The sequence below is a fragment of the Microcebus murinus genome, chromosome 19 (genome assembly GCF_040939455.1).
Source record: "Microcebus murinus isolate Inina chromosome 19, M.murinus_Inina_mat1.0, whole genome shotgun sequence".
Taxonomy (NCBI): Eukaryota; Metazoa; Chordata; class Mammalia; order Primates; family Cheirogaleidae; genus Microcebus; species Microcebus murinus.
In genome coordinates, this window is record NC_134122.1 from 52,513,933 (window position 1) to 52,530,652 (window position 16,720).

The following is a 16,720-nucleotide window of genomic DNA, read 5'->3' on the forward strand; positions in this document are numbered from 1 at the left end:
ATGTAAATGTATGTATCATTGGTATAAAATTATAAAAAGTTAGAAATTAAAGAGACGCAAGTTTCTCTTTTTTGTAGAGAAATTAGAAAACTTGAGAGTTATACTGTCTGCCACACAGTAGTAGTAGAGCAAATGACTGTTAAGAGATGGGGCTGAAATGTACTTAGTGTAATGCCTGGCATATATAATAGCTAACACCTATTGAATACTTACTAAGCACCAGACCCTGATATAAGCACTTTATACTTGTATTAATTATTTTATTCTTTACCACAATTATATAAGGTAAGCACTATTACTAATTCCATTATATTGATGAGAAAACTGAAGGATTGAAAGGTTAAGTTTTTTGCCAAGAATTATACAGTTAATGACAAACCAGGATTCATACTTAATTAGTGTGGCTTCAGAGTCCATGTTATCACCACTTTCCTAAGTAGCCACAGCAAATGCCAGCTAAGTGTTTGCGTGTTCATTAAATACTAGGCATCATCATCGTTCCTACTGCACAGTTATGTAATCCAGAAGTTGTTTTGGTTCCAGTGTATTTTTTGGATTTGAAAAGGTACTTATATACTCTATTTTATATAACACCCTTATTGGGTTTTGGAGCAGCACCCCATAAGCAAATGCATTTGTGTTTCTGCAGTGCCGCGTGTTTGTTTTTTACACTGAGATTTTAAAAAAAGATTGTTAATAGCCTGCTGTCAGTACATGCTGCCAAATGAGTTATGAAAACCTTTTGTCTTTTAGAATTGCAGATAAGGAACCTATATAAAACTATAGATGACCTGTGTAAAATTTTTAACGTAGTGCCTGGTATTTAGAACACACTCAATGTGTTGGTTGGTACTACCACTACTATTACTAGAAGTTATATCAGATACTTATATACTCCTACATAGAGAAAATTGGTGAATCATACAGTGCTAGAAATACTTCTCTTACTTAGGGGGTACCTAAGTTTTGGAGCCATTTTTCCCTAAATCAGAATAAGATAGGGTGTAAGTGATATAGCCTTCTGTGTCTTTTCCTTGTTCTAAGTGTGGGCTTGTCTAGCTTAGTGCTCTTGTCCTGTCCACGTGCTTTCCCAATTGTGCAAAGTTTGATTTCAGAGTCTACAGAGTAGCTCAGCTTGTGTTTTCTTCTTTCAGAGATCTTAGTGAAACAATGTTTGGAGTTTTTCCTTGCTCTTTATTATAGCTCCCTTACTTAAAGTATGAGCCCATTGGAAGAACATTTTAACTGACCAATCATTTCTCCAGCTGTGACCAGATATAATTAAAAACTAAAGTGGTTGTATTTGAAATTGAAATAACTTCCTCTTATATCTCACCATTTTAATTGATGAAAAACTGTAATCACAGTCATAACTATTTAAGATGCTTACAAAGAAATGTTCAGTATTATACACTTATTTTAATTATATGGTCATACTACTTTTATTGTAGTCTGATCCAGTTTTTGTTTTTTTGAAACAGGAACTCACTCTGTTCCCCAGGCTGGAGTGCAGTGGCATGATCATAGCTCACTGCAGCTTTAAACTCCTAGGCTCAAGTGATCCTCCTGCCTCAGCCTCCTGACTAGCTAGGACTACAGGTGCACACTATTGCACATGGCTAATTTTTTAAAATTGTTTTTTGTAAAGACAAGAGCTCGCTATGTTGCCCGGATTGGTCTTGAACTCCTGGCCTCAAGCAATCCTCCTTTCTCGGCCTCCCAAAGTGCTGGGATTATAACTGTGAGCCACTGTACCTGTCCATCAAATTTATTAAATTACCTTGATATGCACATTTGCTATTAAGATTATTATTATTTTTTTTATTTTGGCACTTGAGTTTAAACCTATTCTCTATTCTTGGAAATATCCCTTTGAACTGTTTGAAGATCTGCTGTATAGACTTTATCCTCTCCCTCTGCATATGAGGGTAGTATTTTTCTTCTCTTCCTTGCTCCTCAGTTAAGTGGAAACATCTTCTCTGATGCTTTATCTTTGTCTTTTGTAGGTTAGCCTCAGTCCTGTAGCAAATCCAGTGAGCCCGAAGGGGCCTTATAGATTAGTTAGTCAAATTGAAGCAGAGATAGAAATCGTTATGTAATCAGTGTGTTAAGGGAGAGAATGGGGTCTTATTTGTATTTGACAGTTTTGATTCATAAGTGAAATGTAAAATACAGAAATATATGTTCCTTTTTTTGGGAAAGGATGTGTAAAATCTTGAAACTGTTAGTCTTAATTGTTTTCTAGGTATATGTGTATCTATATATAGGGGTGTGTGTGAATGGGGATTGTGGTATAGTGTGTAAGAGTATGTGGTATGAAAACCAGGATCATTTTCAGTTTATTTCATATTGTTTGATCCCCACAGAACGTATTTGTTTTGGCAGCTGGCATTCCCCATAGCATCGTGTTGGAATTTGGCATGCATTATTTAACAAGTTCTAGTCCATTCATGTTGTATGTTTTGGTCAATTTCTTAGTTATAGTAGATGTTGAGTTTAAATTCCAGGGCAGAAAACTTGGAAAGGAGGATATAATATATAATTACCAACTGATACAATGTTCAGAAATATAGTTATTGGTTTGGCACATGATCACTAATATAACTTTTTCACCTGATAACATTATTTAATTTAGGATCTTAGAATTTCAACTGCATTGAAATAATTGATAATTGGTATTTATTTTTTTACAGAGAGGAAAAAGGAAAATGGATGACTGAAAAAAATATTATTTGTGATATATTAAAAGTGGTATTTCCTTTATGTTTTCTAGGTTGCCGTAGTAAAACTAAAAAATGCAGATAAGGTATTTGCCATGAAAATATTGAATAAGTGGGAAATGCTGAAAAGAGCTGAGGTAAGAGTCTTATGTATTAGAATATTTAAACATTTTAGTAATATTTTTAGAAAACTATAAAATTATATAGAGCCAATAGATCTTTAAATATCATTTAGTAATATTTTATCTATGGTGACTTTTTTAAGGCATAAAAGACAAATTCAGCAATTCACAATTATAACTATGATAAAAGTTATTTGTGATACTAATTTAATATTGGCTGAAAACTAAATGGAAACTCTTGTAATGTGGGATTTATATAGCTATGTCAAAAGGACGTGTGTAAACCAATTTTTTATAGAAAGAAATTTTGTAATGGTTGATTTTCAATATGACATAATTTGTGTTATCCTGTATTTATCTGGATTCTACTCCAAGCAAAAGTCAGCAGGAGTTTTGAATATGCCCTCTCAGAATTCTGTTTATTGCTGATTATGCAGTCACTTTATATTTTGTTTTATATTATGGAAATTGTAATAAAATCTAGTAGTGAAATAATTGTTAGCATTTTTATGTTGGTGCTAGATTTGAGGGAAGGATTGGCTAGAGAATATAACAGCACAATTCACAGTTGCAAAGTTGTGGAAACAACCCAAGTGCCCATCAGTACATGAGTGGATTAATAAAATGTGGTATAAGTATACCATAGAGTACTACTCAGCTTTAAGATTAAACAATGGTGATATAGCACCTCTTGTATATTCTTTGATAGAGCTGGAATCCATTCTACTAAGTGAAATATCTCAAGAATGGAAAAACATGCACCACATGTACTCACCAGCAAATTGGTATTAACAGATCAACACCTAAGTGGACATATAGGAATAACATTTATCAGGTGTCAGGCAGGTGGGAGGGGGGAGGAGGGGATGGGTATATAAACATAATGAGTGAGACGTGCAACATTTAGAGGATTGTCACGCATGAGGCTCTGACTCAAGGGGGGAGGGGGGTATGGGCAATATATGTAACCTTAGCATTTGTACCCCCATAATATGCTGAAATAAAATAAAAATAAATACCTAGCAGCTGATAATGGTATGGTCAGAACTGACATCACAATAGATTTGTGGTGGAGTTCTGGAGGTCCCCTGCTGTGTTGTATCATAGTGATAGGCCACCGGAGAAGTAGAACTTCCTGGTGTAGAAGTGTTTCAGTACTTTAACTAGTAAAAGGGTCATACGGATGAGTAGGCTGAGTAAGAGCCTTGGAGTTTGGTAAGATCTGTAGGAGGATAATGAGAAATTAGCCCTTAGAAATCTTTATGTGTCAGTACTTGTAGCAACCCAAAGAGGAACAGATATAAAAGGAAAAGCAAAAGGGATTCCATGATGATATAGGTATGGTTGTAGTGAAAGTTATTCTTCATTCTTTCTTTCTTTTGGGAAATTTAAAAAATATAACCAAAGACAAAAAGGAAACTAATAATAACTTATATTCCATCACTCAGAATTAATAACATTTTGGCCAAGTTTTTACTTTCAGTTTTTTTTTTTTTTTTTGAGACAGAGTCTCACTTTGTTGCCCAGGCTAGAGTGAGTGCCATGGTGTCAGCCTAGCTCACAGCAACCTCAAACTCCTGGCTCAAGCAATCCTCCTGCCTCAGCCTCCCAAGTAGCTGGGACTACAGGCGTTCGCCACCATGCCTGGCTAATTTTTTGTATATATTAGTTGGCCAATTAATTTCTATTTATAGTAGAGACGGGGTCTCGCTCTTGCTCAGGCTGGTTTTGAACTCCTGACCTCGAGCAATCCGCCCATCTCGGCCTCCCAGAGAGCTAGGATTACAGGCGTGAGCCACCGCGCCCAGCCTACTTTCAGTTTTTTATTTTTATTTTATTTTTTCTTGAGACAGGGTCTCACTCTGTCACCCAGGCTGGAGTACAGTGGCATGATCATAACTCACTGCAGCCTGTAACTCCTGGCCTCAAGTGATTCTCCCATGTTGGCTTCCCAAAGTGCTGGCATTATAGGCATGATCCACTGCACCTGGCCCAGTTTTTTTCCCCCCATGCATCTACTAAAAAACTCACTAATGAAATACAAATATATTTTTTGTAAATAATAGCACATTATAGATAAAGCTAAAGTACTCTTTGATCACTTCCCACCCAAGTCCAGCCGCTATCCACCTCCCAGAGGTAATACTGTGTCGTAATATCCAGTTTAAAACAGTATCTGAGGCTGGGCATGGTGGTTCATACCTGTAATCCTAGCACTTTGGGAGGTCGAGGTGGGAAGATTACTTGAGCCCAGGAGTTCGAGACCAGCCTGAACAAGAGAAAGACCCAGTCTCTACAAAAAAACAGAAAAATTAGCCAGATGTGGTGGTGCCTGCCTATAGTACCAGCTACTGGTTGGATTTTCCAGGGAATAAACACTGAGATTGAATTTAGTGTGCAGAGTATTTATTAGGGAATTATTTTGTGATTGATACCTACAAAGGGAATGGAGGAATACAGGATTGGTCAGGGAAAAGTCTAGCTGTCCCAGCAGTCTCAGTTGATTCCACAGGGAGCTGTGGAGCAGAAATGGGCCTTTGGAGTTGTTCTTCATTCTGTCAGAATGTCTGGGCCTTTTGTGCACCTGCCTCTGTCACTGGATGTAGGCTGCCTCCAAAGGACATGGCCTTGGGCTGGGAGGCTTTCTTCAGCTGAGGCAAACCCTGGAGGGTCTAATGGCATTCTCAGCAGCTGGAGTGACAAATCCTATCATTATAAAACAATAAATAATTCTGTTCTAACTATTTAGTGGAAATAATCATTGTAGTCACGTTAGTGTTTCAGAGTTAGAACTTAACAAATTGTGTAAAAGTTTCTACTTTTTTTTAAAGAAGTTGAATATGTTGAGGAAGAATTGTGAAAAGGAAGAATAACTTGGGTTAGCTGCTTTCCTTGCTCTCTGGAAGAAGTGGAGAAATTGAAGACAAAGCAAGGAATAATTTAAAATTAAATTGTATTTTGTTGAATCAAAAAGTATTAATATATTGTTTCTGGGATAAGATGGAATAGATGCACTTCTCTTTGTTCTCTCATGATGTACAGCTAAAGACTGTGGTCATTATATAAAACAAACATAAGAATATGTAGAGAGAAGAAAGTAGACCAGCTAGGGACCACAGGACCCTAGAGTACAAACACCCCTTTTGAAGGTCAGTATTATGCGGATGCAAAAACCAGACAAGGACCATACAAAGAAAGTTAAAGATCATTATCCCTTATGAATATAGATGTAAATATCCTTAACAAAATATTAGCAAATATAATTGAACAATACATAAAAAGAATTATACAACATGACCAAGTGGGATTTATTTTGGGAGGTAAGACTGGCTCAATATTTGATAGTCACTCTCCGTAGACTATTTGAGAAAACTTCATCTTTTAGGGAGAAATTCTGCATTGAATCTCTTATAGAGGAATTCATTTCAAAATGATATGGCATTGTATTTCTGTGCTTGAGTAATCAAATCTTTTCTTAAAAAATATAAAAACTTTGAAAAATCCCCTTCTGATGATGCCCTATCCAAATTTGGAAAACTGGGCCCACCAGTGATGCTTAATAAATTACAAACCAGCAAAATTTCTTATTTTTTTATTTGTGTAGTTTTGATGCTTTAAAACAATTTTTGAGAGATTTACCCCGAACCTATTTGCCATATTTATTTTTGTTTCAGGGTATATGGCACATATATGATTAATGGGATATGGATTACTTGAAGGTACTGGGATGCCTCTTATCTTTCTAAGCCTAATAATTGTTACATAATCTCACAGTTTACATAGATTTACATTTCTATAGATTTATCATTTATAAACTTTGCTAGTACCTCAACAGTCCCTTAAATTAACTTCTCTCAATTTATTCTGTTCAATTCATACTGACTTCGCTCATATAGGAGATGTCCATACTCATTTCTTGGGATAATGCGATAGTGTTTATAGAAATGCTCTATCTTGAAAGTTAAACATTCCTAAGGCTCAATTTTCTCATTATAAAATGAAGATAATTGTCTCGTAAGTAGAGTAACAATATAGCTTAGTTTATCTGTGATAGTACTGGTTTATGCCTATTGTCTTATTATTTTTATTATCTTTGTTCTATTATTTTTGTAAGTGATGTTGCTAGTATTAGTAAAAATAGTAGTAGTAATGAATTGATGTCATTAGATTTGAACTGCTTTTAGTTCCCGACTTGTCACCTACATTAAAAAAAAAAGTTCCCTTTTCTTCTCCAAATACCCAATCTTTTAAAAAAAATTTTAAAAATTTAATACCCTTTAATACCCAGTCTTTCTGTCTAAACTAAATCATTGGTAAGAATTTCTTATTTATCCTTAACAGAAAATATTGCTGTAATCATTAAAATCATTAAAAAATTGATTTTTTACTTAATATCTATTGAGATTTTTCATTTACATATTTATACACTTATCTCATTCTTTTTAAATAGATTCATTATACTGAGTGGATATATTTTTTGTTAGGTTGATTTTTTTAAAAAACATTCATGGGCATTCAGGTTGTTTCCTTATTTTTACTATTTGAACCATGTTGTGAAAATCTTTATTCGTATATATTAGAGTACTTTGTGAGTTTCTCCATAGTGTGAATTCTTAGTAAGATGGATTCAAACTATCAATACATTTAATTATTTTATCAAATCTAATTACATGTGTTTGTCAAAGAGAAGTTTCAAAAGAAGAGGGAAACTAGTACATGAGAACCAGTCATGCATCCCTGGCCTCTACCCACTAAATGCCAGTAGGGCTCCCACCAATTGTGATAAGCAGCCAAGGACAATGTGACATATTGGAGTGAAAAAAGTAGACTGCTTTACATCTAGATTCAGTGTCTGAGGCATTAATAGGAATAGTTTAATAGCTAAGTATGTGTGGATAAAATCATATGATGTTTGGGATTTGTTTAAAAAGTATGTGTTGGATATGCATGCTTGTGTGTACATGGATCTGAGGTGGGTGATAGTAAATGGGTATAGATGAAATAAGATTGACTAATAAAGTAATTGTTGAAGTTGAGTGATGGATACATTGAGGGGAGAGAGTTGTTATACTAATCTCTCTACTCTTGTGTATGTTTGAAATTTTATATCATAAGCAGTTTGTAATTTTTATTTTTAAAAGTTAATTCTTTTACTAAACAGTATAGCATAGATTGGAACCCAGAATTTAATCTCTTGTGTTGTCTAAAGTCATTGGAGCCTTATTTAGTTTAGAGTCATCAGTCAAATGAAATAATGGATGTTTACCAAGGTCTAGTTGGAATGTCTATAAAATTTCAGGTAGCTGTGATAGTAAGATATAGCCGGGAGAGGTCTTATAGGCTCTGAAAGCTTTCACAAGCTCTCTAAAATGTTAGCAGTAAACCATAACCTCAAGTGAGTTAAAATATAAAACAGGATTTGGTATAGTATGTCAGGTGATTCTGTTTTTCCCCTAAAGTGAACCAAAGTATAATGTTGTACATTTTAATAATCTAATTGAAGGTAAAACTGCCCATTCATTTGTTTTAAGCTTCATTTGTTTTGATGTTTAATATGTTGCTATATAATGCATGGCTTTGTAAATTCTATTTGGTCGAATAAGATTTATGGATATACATACATGGAAAATGTTAGGGCTAGTATAACAATGTTAATTATTTTGTTGATCATGGATATTGAATTTACCATGTGGGAAATTGGCTAGGCACAGTGGCTCACACCTATAATCCTAACGCTTCGGGAGGCCAAGGTAGGGGGATCACTTGAACCCAACAGCTTAAGACCAGCTTGAACAGCATAGTGAGACCTTGTCTCTACAAAAAAATAATTTAAAAAATTAGCCGAGCGTGGTGTTGCACGCTTGTAAGTCCCAGTTCTTCAGGAGGCAGAGGCAAGGAGATTAGTTGAGCCTAGGGGTTTGAGATCATGGTGAGCTATGATGCTGCTGCTGCACTCTATCCCAGACAGCAGAGTGAGACCTTGTCTCATGTACACACACAGACAAAAAACACCTACTATCACATAGCATACTGTGTGATGATATTTAGTATATATGGGGTAGGTATAGATATTAAGAATAAATTAGGTAGGTTTCTATGTACTGGTATGGAAATATGGTCAAATATATTGTTACTTGAAAAAAACACAACTTACAGAACATTACGATCTCATTGTGTAAAGAAAAAAAAAGATAGGAGAGGTGGGACACCACATGAATATATAATATGTGTGTGTATGCTTATATATACATAGGACTTTTCTGAGAGGATACTAAACAAAAACTTAATGGTGGTAACCTGGACACAACAATTGAACAATGAAACTGAGGGGGCATGACTGAGAGATACATTCTACTTTATATTTCATCTCTCTCTGAAGTTTCTGGCATAATGGTGTTATTTTTCATTTTGTTTTGTCTTTAATTAAAAAATTAAGAATAATATAGAATTATAATGTATTATATAAAATTATTTTTAATCATACATTTCTAAGATTCTCCAGGATATACTTTTATAATAATGGAAATGTATTGTCTGAATAAATTAAAACTTCAAAAAATCAATTTGAAAAAAACAATCCATTAGAGAAAATGAACAAAGGAAATGAGCGATACACAGTTCATATGTTCAACAAGTGTATATAAAGCCATTTATCTGGACCTGTAATTAGGAATATGTTAATTAAAAGAACAAATAGATATTATTTCACACGTGTTACATAGGCAACCACTTGTAAGTTTAATAATGCCACATGCAATTGAGGATGTAGAGAAAGCAGAGCTTTCATTCGCTGGGCTGTGTGTGTCAGGTAGTTGGTTACAGCACTTAGGAAAGAAAATTAGTTATCTCTGGTAAAGTTGAAATTTCCTTATATCTAGCATTTCTTTTTTTTTTTTTTTGAGACAGAGTCTGGCTTTGTTGCCCAGGCTAGAGTGAGTGCCGTGGCGTCAGCCTAGCTCACAGCAACCTCAAACTCCTGGGCTCAAGCGATCCTCCTGCCTCAGCCTCCCAAGTAGCTGGGACTACAGGCATGAGCCACCATGCCCGGCTAATTTTTTCTATGTATATTAGTTGGCCAATTAGTTTCTTTCTATTTATAGTAGAGACGGGGTCTCGCTCTTGCTCAGGCTGGTTTCGAACTCCTGACCTCGAGCAATCCGCCCGCCTCGGCCTCCCAGAGAGCTAGGATTACAGGCGTGAGACACCGCGCCCGGCCAATATATCTAGCATTTCTACTTTTGAGTCTTTACAGTAGAGAAACTCTTGTATATTTATACAGATCTATTTATTGCAATATTATAATAACACAAAATTGGAAATTATTTTTTTGTAGAGACAAGGTCTCACTATGCTGCTCGAGCAGGTCTTGAGCTGCTGGGTTCAAGTGATCCCCCACCTCAGCCTCCCTAAGTGTTAGGGTTATAGGTGTGAGCCACTGTTCCTAGCCAATTTCCCACAAGGTAAATTCAATAGCCACCAAATTGGTGGCTGTACTTCATGATTAGGGAGTTGCCTAAATAAATTCTGGTGCCTTCAAACAATGGAACAAATGCCATAGCAGATAAAAGGAAAACAGCTATTGTTGAGTAAAAAGTAATCAAGTTGCAAAAGGATAGATATAATTATACCATTCATGTATATTTTCAAAACACAAAATAGTTCTATTGTTTTTGGACATAGATGTGTGTGATCTAAACATATGATTGGTAGATGACACACTACAGATAATTTATTACATCAGGGGAAAAAGGGATAGGACTAGGAAGACTACAATTTGTATTTTATTTCCTTAAAGATCAGAAGTAAATATGGCAAAATGTTGACATTTATATTATCTGGATGATAGGTTGATTCATGATTGTTATTACCTAAATTATTCTGTGCATTTTTCTGCTTGTTTTGAGCTATTAATATAATGGTATTTTAAAATATAAAATATTTTTAAAAATGCACTATTCTAGTAGCCCAGTTTGTGAGGGTGCTTTGAAACTTATGTTGTTGAAAAGTCATATAATATTGGTTGTATTCCTTTTCTAGAACAGAATTAATAGTAAACATATTGAGCAATTATTTGTATAATATTTACTAGTTTTATTTACTAATTTTACATAATGTGTTCTCTAAAATTTATTTTTTCTTTTTCAGACAGCATGTTTTCGTGAAGAAAGGGATGTATTAGTGAATGGAGACAATAAATGGATTACAACTTTGCACTATGCTTTCCAGGATGACAATAACTTAGTAAGAATCATTTTTATGTGTTTCTGTATCCTTATTAATTTTTTGTTGGAAGAATTAGCATTATTTTTTGTTTAAGCATTGTTTAAAGGTAGATTTTATATATTAATAGAAAATCACTGCATTTTAGAGTATAAGTTGTTCACTTGATGTGCAATTCCCCCACCCATTAATTTGATACCTTTCCATTGGAATTTTTTTATGCTTTTAAATAAGGAAGTCAAAACTAAATCCAAACAAATTTAATTCTTATTAAATTCTATAGGAGGTGCTCAACATTTGTTCTTTTCGTGATTTTCCCAATAGTATTGGTAGTATTCTATTACTTTTTAGAAGTTTACATATTTCTCAAAGTGGTCATGTGCTATGTTAAGTAGAGCCACACTGAAAACCTAGCCTATATTTGATTTTATATTGATATCATGAATCTCTTAACAAAAGTTGGGAAAGAACTTGGAGGAAAGTCAAAATATTAGAAGCATGAAGAGATAAACAAGTGAATAGGAAATTAAGAGTATACAACTCCTTGGCTTGCTATTCAAGGTTTTTTGGTATTTTATTTCCAGGTTTATTTTTTAGCATACATGTGTTGAGATCCTGCTTTGTGCTAGACACTACATTAAAAACTGGTATATAAAAATTAATAAATAAATAAAAATTCCTTCATTTGATAAATACTTACTGGATGTGTGCTGCATGGTAGGCACTGTTCTCTAGATTCTAGAGATGTAGTAGTGAGTAAGACAAACAAAGGATCTCTCTTTTTCTTACATTCTCATGAGAGGAGCCAGGCAGTAAATCCAAAATCAAGTAAATAATATTTTCATGTTATTTCAGAAGAGAAAAATATTACATTTATTCAAAGGTATGATGTCAGTGAAGACTCTTCTAAGAGAGACAAACATGAATTAGCCAAACCGAAGGGAGAAGATGCAGAGAGTGCTTGGTGAGCAGAAGCAGAGATTTGTAGTAGCTTGTTATGTTCATACTGGTGGAGGACAGGATAAGAGGTTTAGGGAGGAAGGATGAGAGAGTCACATCATATAGGTAATATGCTCTTATATGTTTTGCTAAGCAAATTAGACTTTCACAACCATTTTTCAGTTTTTTTTTTTATTATTATTTTGGTTAGGGTACTTGTGTGTGTTTTTAAATGACATTGTATCTGAAAGCCTAGACGATAATGCACATAGGAATTGAACCTTCCTGATTAATCTCCTGCCTCCCTTCTTCTACCTTTTTACATTGTTACTCAAGGAGCAATTAATTTTGCTCCTTACAGAGCAGATTTGAAAACTGCTGTTTTAGAACCATAGAAGAGTTTGTGGCTAGAAAGGACAAGGATTGTTTTAGGGAAGGCTAGTGTGATTAGAGTATAGGAACCAAGGAGAGAGAGAAATAAAATGGGGCTTTTAGAGTACAGATCATGCTAAGGAGTTGGGCTTAATTCTTATTTTAAGGAAGGTTTTATGGAGAGTGAATTAATCAGTTTTACATTTTACATAGAATATGCTGGTAGCAGTGTGGCTTGTGGATTTCAGGGGCAAAACTAGAGGCAAGGAGACTAGTAGACTTTGACAATATTTACATGATAGATGATGAGGGCTAGTATACAGGTGATAATATCCAAGTAGGAATGAAGAGGAGGGGATGGTTTCAGGTACTATTTAGGAGGTGAAATAATTAGAACTTTGTGTGTTTGAGTGGATGTCAGTGGAGGAGAGAGTCACAATGATTCCCTTTTTTCCTGTGTCTGACTTGTGGGATTCAGTAGTTAGTTGTTGATGAATTGAGCTGGGGAATATAAGGAGGGAGAGAGAAAATTTAGAGTGGGAGTTGGAAAGATGATTGATTTGGTATATGTAGGATTTGAATTGTCATGTGATTCAGCAGGTTGGATATATAAGTCTGGTACACAAACAGCACTATGTATCTTGGAGTACTTATTTTATAGTTCAGGTTTTGGCAAACTATGGCCTGTAGCTCATATCTGGCATACTACTTGTTTTTTACAGTTTGCAAACTGAGAGCGGTTTTTACATTTTTATATAGTTGAAAAAAATAAAAATAATATTTTGTGATGTATGACTGTTATATAAAATTCAAATTTCAGTCTCTATAAGTTTTATTGGAACTTAGCTATACTTATTGATTGATACATTGTCTATGGCTGCTTTTGCGGTACAGTGGCAGAACTGACTAGTTGGGATAGAGACTGGTACTATGCTAGAGGGTAACATTATATATTAATCTCATCACTTTGTACTGCTGCTTAGTACACTACAAATTGCAGTGACCAGTTATAACTTGATAGTGTTTTGACATTGCTATACTGTGACATTTTGTTATTATTTTTATCAATAGTGTGTGCCCATCATGTCAAAATAAGGAAAGAAGAGAAAAATTGTCTTCAAATATCATGGTTTTAAGGCATAGTAGAGTGTGAATTATTATGTTAATGAATTAAATGGCAGAGCATTGTGTTTGTTATGCAACCATACTACAAATGAATTAATAGAATACAATGTATGTCTGCATTGCCAGACTAAGCACTCATTACCACATTCTCAACTCACAGGAAAGCAGCAGTCAGAAAAATCAGAAAATTTACAAAAGAATATCTATCACAGCAGACTTTCTTCATAAGAAAAAAATGAAAATGAGTCTGTATCTGTATTAAATTTTCTGAGTAGCTCATTTGTTAGCCACGCAAGGAAAGCCAATTGCCAATGTTGAGTTAATTAAATCATGTTTGAGTACAGTGGCCAAAGAAGTGTGCCCAGGAAAAATAAACTTGTCTGAGAAAATGTATTAGCCTTTTGGTGAGAACAGTTGCTCAACAAATTGAGGACATTGGTTGATTATAAAACCAGAGAAATGTGTAGAAATTTGTTTTTCTCTTATTATGTAAGTATCTACATAGTATCTTTGATTTTGCCTTTTGGGCTACCAAGCCTAAGGTGTTTACTATCTGGCCCTTTACAGAAAAAGTTTGCCAACTCCTGCTATAGATAACAGTGACTACAAGGAGTAAGTGGGAATAACTGAGTAATGCTTATAAAAGGTAAAAACAAATATACCTAGAGAAGACGGAGATAGAGGAATCCCAGAAGAAAACTAATGGCAATGACCAGAGTAAAGACAGCCAAGATAGTGCACCATGAAAACAAAAGTGAGTTGATAGAGGAAATGATCAATAGTGTTAAATACAGTATTTGGTTAAAAAAAAAAAAAAGATTAGAAAAATTTTTCTCACCCACAAATCCTACATTTCAGTCTCAGTGGAATACCCTTCATTCTTGAATATACTCTGTACTCATCTACATGTTGCCTTTATTTTTAGTGCCCATTGATACCTTTAATACTGGTCCCATTTCTCTTCCCTGCTTCTGTGCTCAATTTCTACATCTTAAAATAGTCATTTCCAAAATTTCCCATTGGAATTAATCTTCCTCATTTCATTTCAGCTTTGCATTTTTTTTTAGTACTGGTGTTACATAACTAACACATATATGTATATATCTCTGATTTTTTGGCAGAACTTAAAACATTTTAAAATGGCATGAACCCTAATATCTTTAGCTAAAATAAAATCATAACTTTTTAATAGTTTGGGGGTTTATCTGATTTCAGGCCACATCTATATATGTTCAAACAATGTCATTACTTGTTTTTATATCCCTTAAATGCTTATAGAGTATAAAAATGGAGATTTTAAAATTGGAGGTTCTGCCCCATTAGTGAGTTATAAAATCAGTTTAATGGCTTATAAGCATAATCTTTAAAGATTAAATAGAATACAAAATAACAGAGTTCATGGCAAGTAGTATGAGTAAATACTGTTTTATGATACTTCTTTCTTTTATAATTTACTGAATCATCATATAAGCCTTATGCATTATAATATTGTGAGATGTGAGAATTTTTTAAAAGCCATACCATAGAGCTTTGCACGTGTTAGTTGTTTGGGCATTAAACTAAACAGAATGTTGTTTGAATTGGATTTACTCTACTTACAAGAAATTTTAGGGATAAGTGTATCATGTATATTTTATCTGTATGAGTTTATTAGCAAAATTTGGAAGAGTAAATTAAAACATATGCCAGGTATTTTGCTTATCAAACTTATAATAGTTTATCATGATAATTTTCAAATGTATTCAAATAATGAGGACTAAAATCCACCGTGACAACATATTCTATTGTAGATAGATCTAACACTGTAGATTTATACATTGCTTAAAAATCTACATTTAGCTATAAATATTGGAATAAATCTAAAATTTGTAGATATAGAAAATATCCAAATGCCAAGTTTTATATAGCATAATTTGCCAAAACTTTGATGAGAAAAAAGCCTGGACTAAAAATTTACCTTTCTATCTCATCTAAGTTATTTAGTTTTATTTGCACTCTTTGCGTTTGACATTAAGTTTAACATTTCTTTTTCAGAGACATTTCTCAGAAATAGCCTGCATATACCAGTCACTAATTATATTAGAATGAAAGTTTCACAATAAGTGGAGGAGAGCCAAAACACTCTAGTGTCTCCTGTAATCTGCCAGTTTTTCTTTAGTTTAGGGGAACTTTTCATCATATATTAATCTCAAGAGTCAGAAATCTTGGTTATCATTAAAGATTTTCTTTTGAACATTTATGAAATAATGCCATCAAAAAATGTTGACAAACCTAGCTTTAGGTACTAAAAAAGGAAATTTCATTTTGCATAGTTATTTTCCAGAGTAACTTTTAACCCTGGTAGCTTTTAAATAACCAAAGAAGCCACATGGTTTATAGTGCTATACAATTTAAGAATGCTGTGGTAAATAATTTGACTTTCATTTTCTAGCCTACCTACTACTACAGCTAATTTATCAACAAATGTACAGAGTTATAACAAGTGTTCATTTTATGTGTTTCATAAAAAGGTACATAGTTTAGTGAATGATATTAAGATGGGATTAGAACATTTTTTCCTTAAGAAAAACTCATTACACTCTGGGAGGCTGAGGTGGGAGGTCAGGAGTTTGAGACCAGCCTGAGCAAGAGCAAGATGCCATCTCTACACAAAATAGAAAAAATTAGCTGAGCATGGTGGCACATGCCTGTAGTCCCAGCTACATGAGAGGCTGAGGTAGGAAGACTGCTTGAGCCCAGGAGTTTGAGATTGCAGTGAGCTATGATGATGCCACTGCACTCTAGCCTGGGTGACAGAGTGAGATCTTACCTCAATAATAAAAGAGAAAAACTCATTAAATATAAAGCTGCTTAATTATATCAACATTGATACATAAAATTCCCTGAAGGCAGGAACCATGTCTTATTCATTCTTATATCCCAGTTGTGTAAGTGTAATGTCAGCACATAGTAGTTTACTCTTAAAAATATCTGTGGAATTAATGAACTTATTTGTTTCTTTATTGTTCTGTATTGTTTTCCATTCCCAAGAAAATTGTTTACATAATAAAATGTTATAGGAAGCTGTCTACTTTGCCCTTATACCCATAACAGTAATATAGTCCAGAGAGGCCAGGGGCCTGGGTTAGGAGAGGATTTGATATTGGATAGGGGTAGAAGTAGATGAATTTCACAGAGATTTGCCAGGAAATAGACTCAGCAAGACCTTGATGATTGAATTGA

General features: G+C 34.1%; 1 protein-coding gene across 16 annotated transcripts in view; it reads left to right on the top strand.

The window, feature by feature from the left end:
- Nucleotides 1-16,720, top strand: part of CDC42BPA (CDC42 binding protein kinase alpha) — a 245,674-nt gene that overhangs the window by 72,662 nt on the left and 156,292 nt on the right. For 15 of the 16 annotated variants that reach the window (XM_012751184.3, XM_012751187.3, XM_012751188.3 and 12 more), the window contains exons 3-4: nt 2,774-2,857; nt 10,988-11,083. In XM_012751184.3, the coding sequence (XP_012606638.1) occupies nt 2,774-2,857; nt 10,988-11,083 (180 nt within the window). Of the gene's footprint in view, nt 1-2,773; nt 2,858-10,987; nt 11,084-14,102; nt 14,253-16,720 lie in introns of those variants that run through there. The other variant, XM_012751200.3, reaches the window with a different exon arrangement.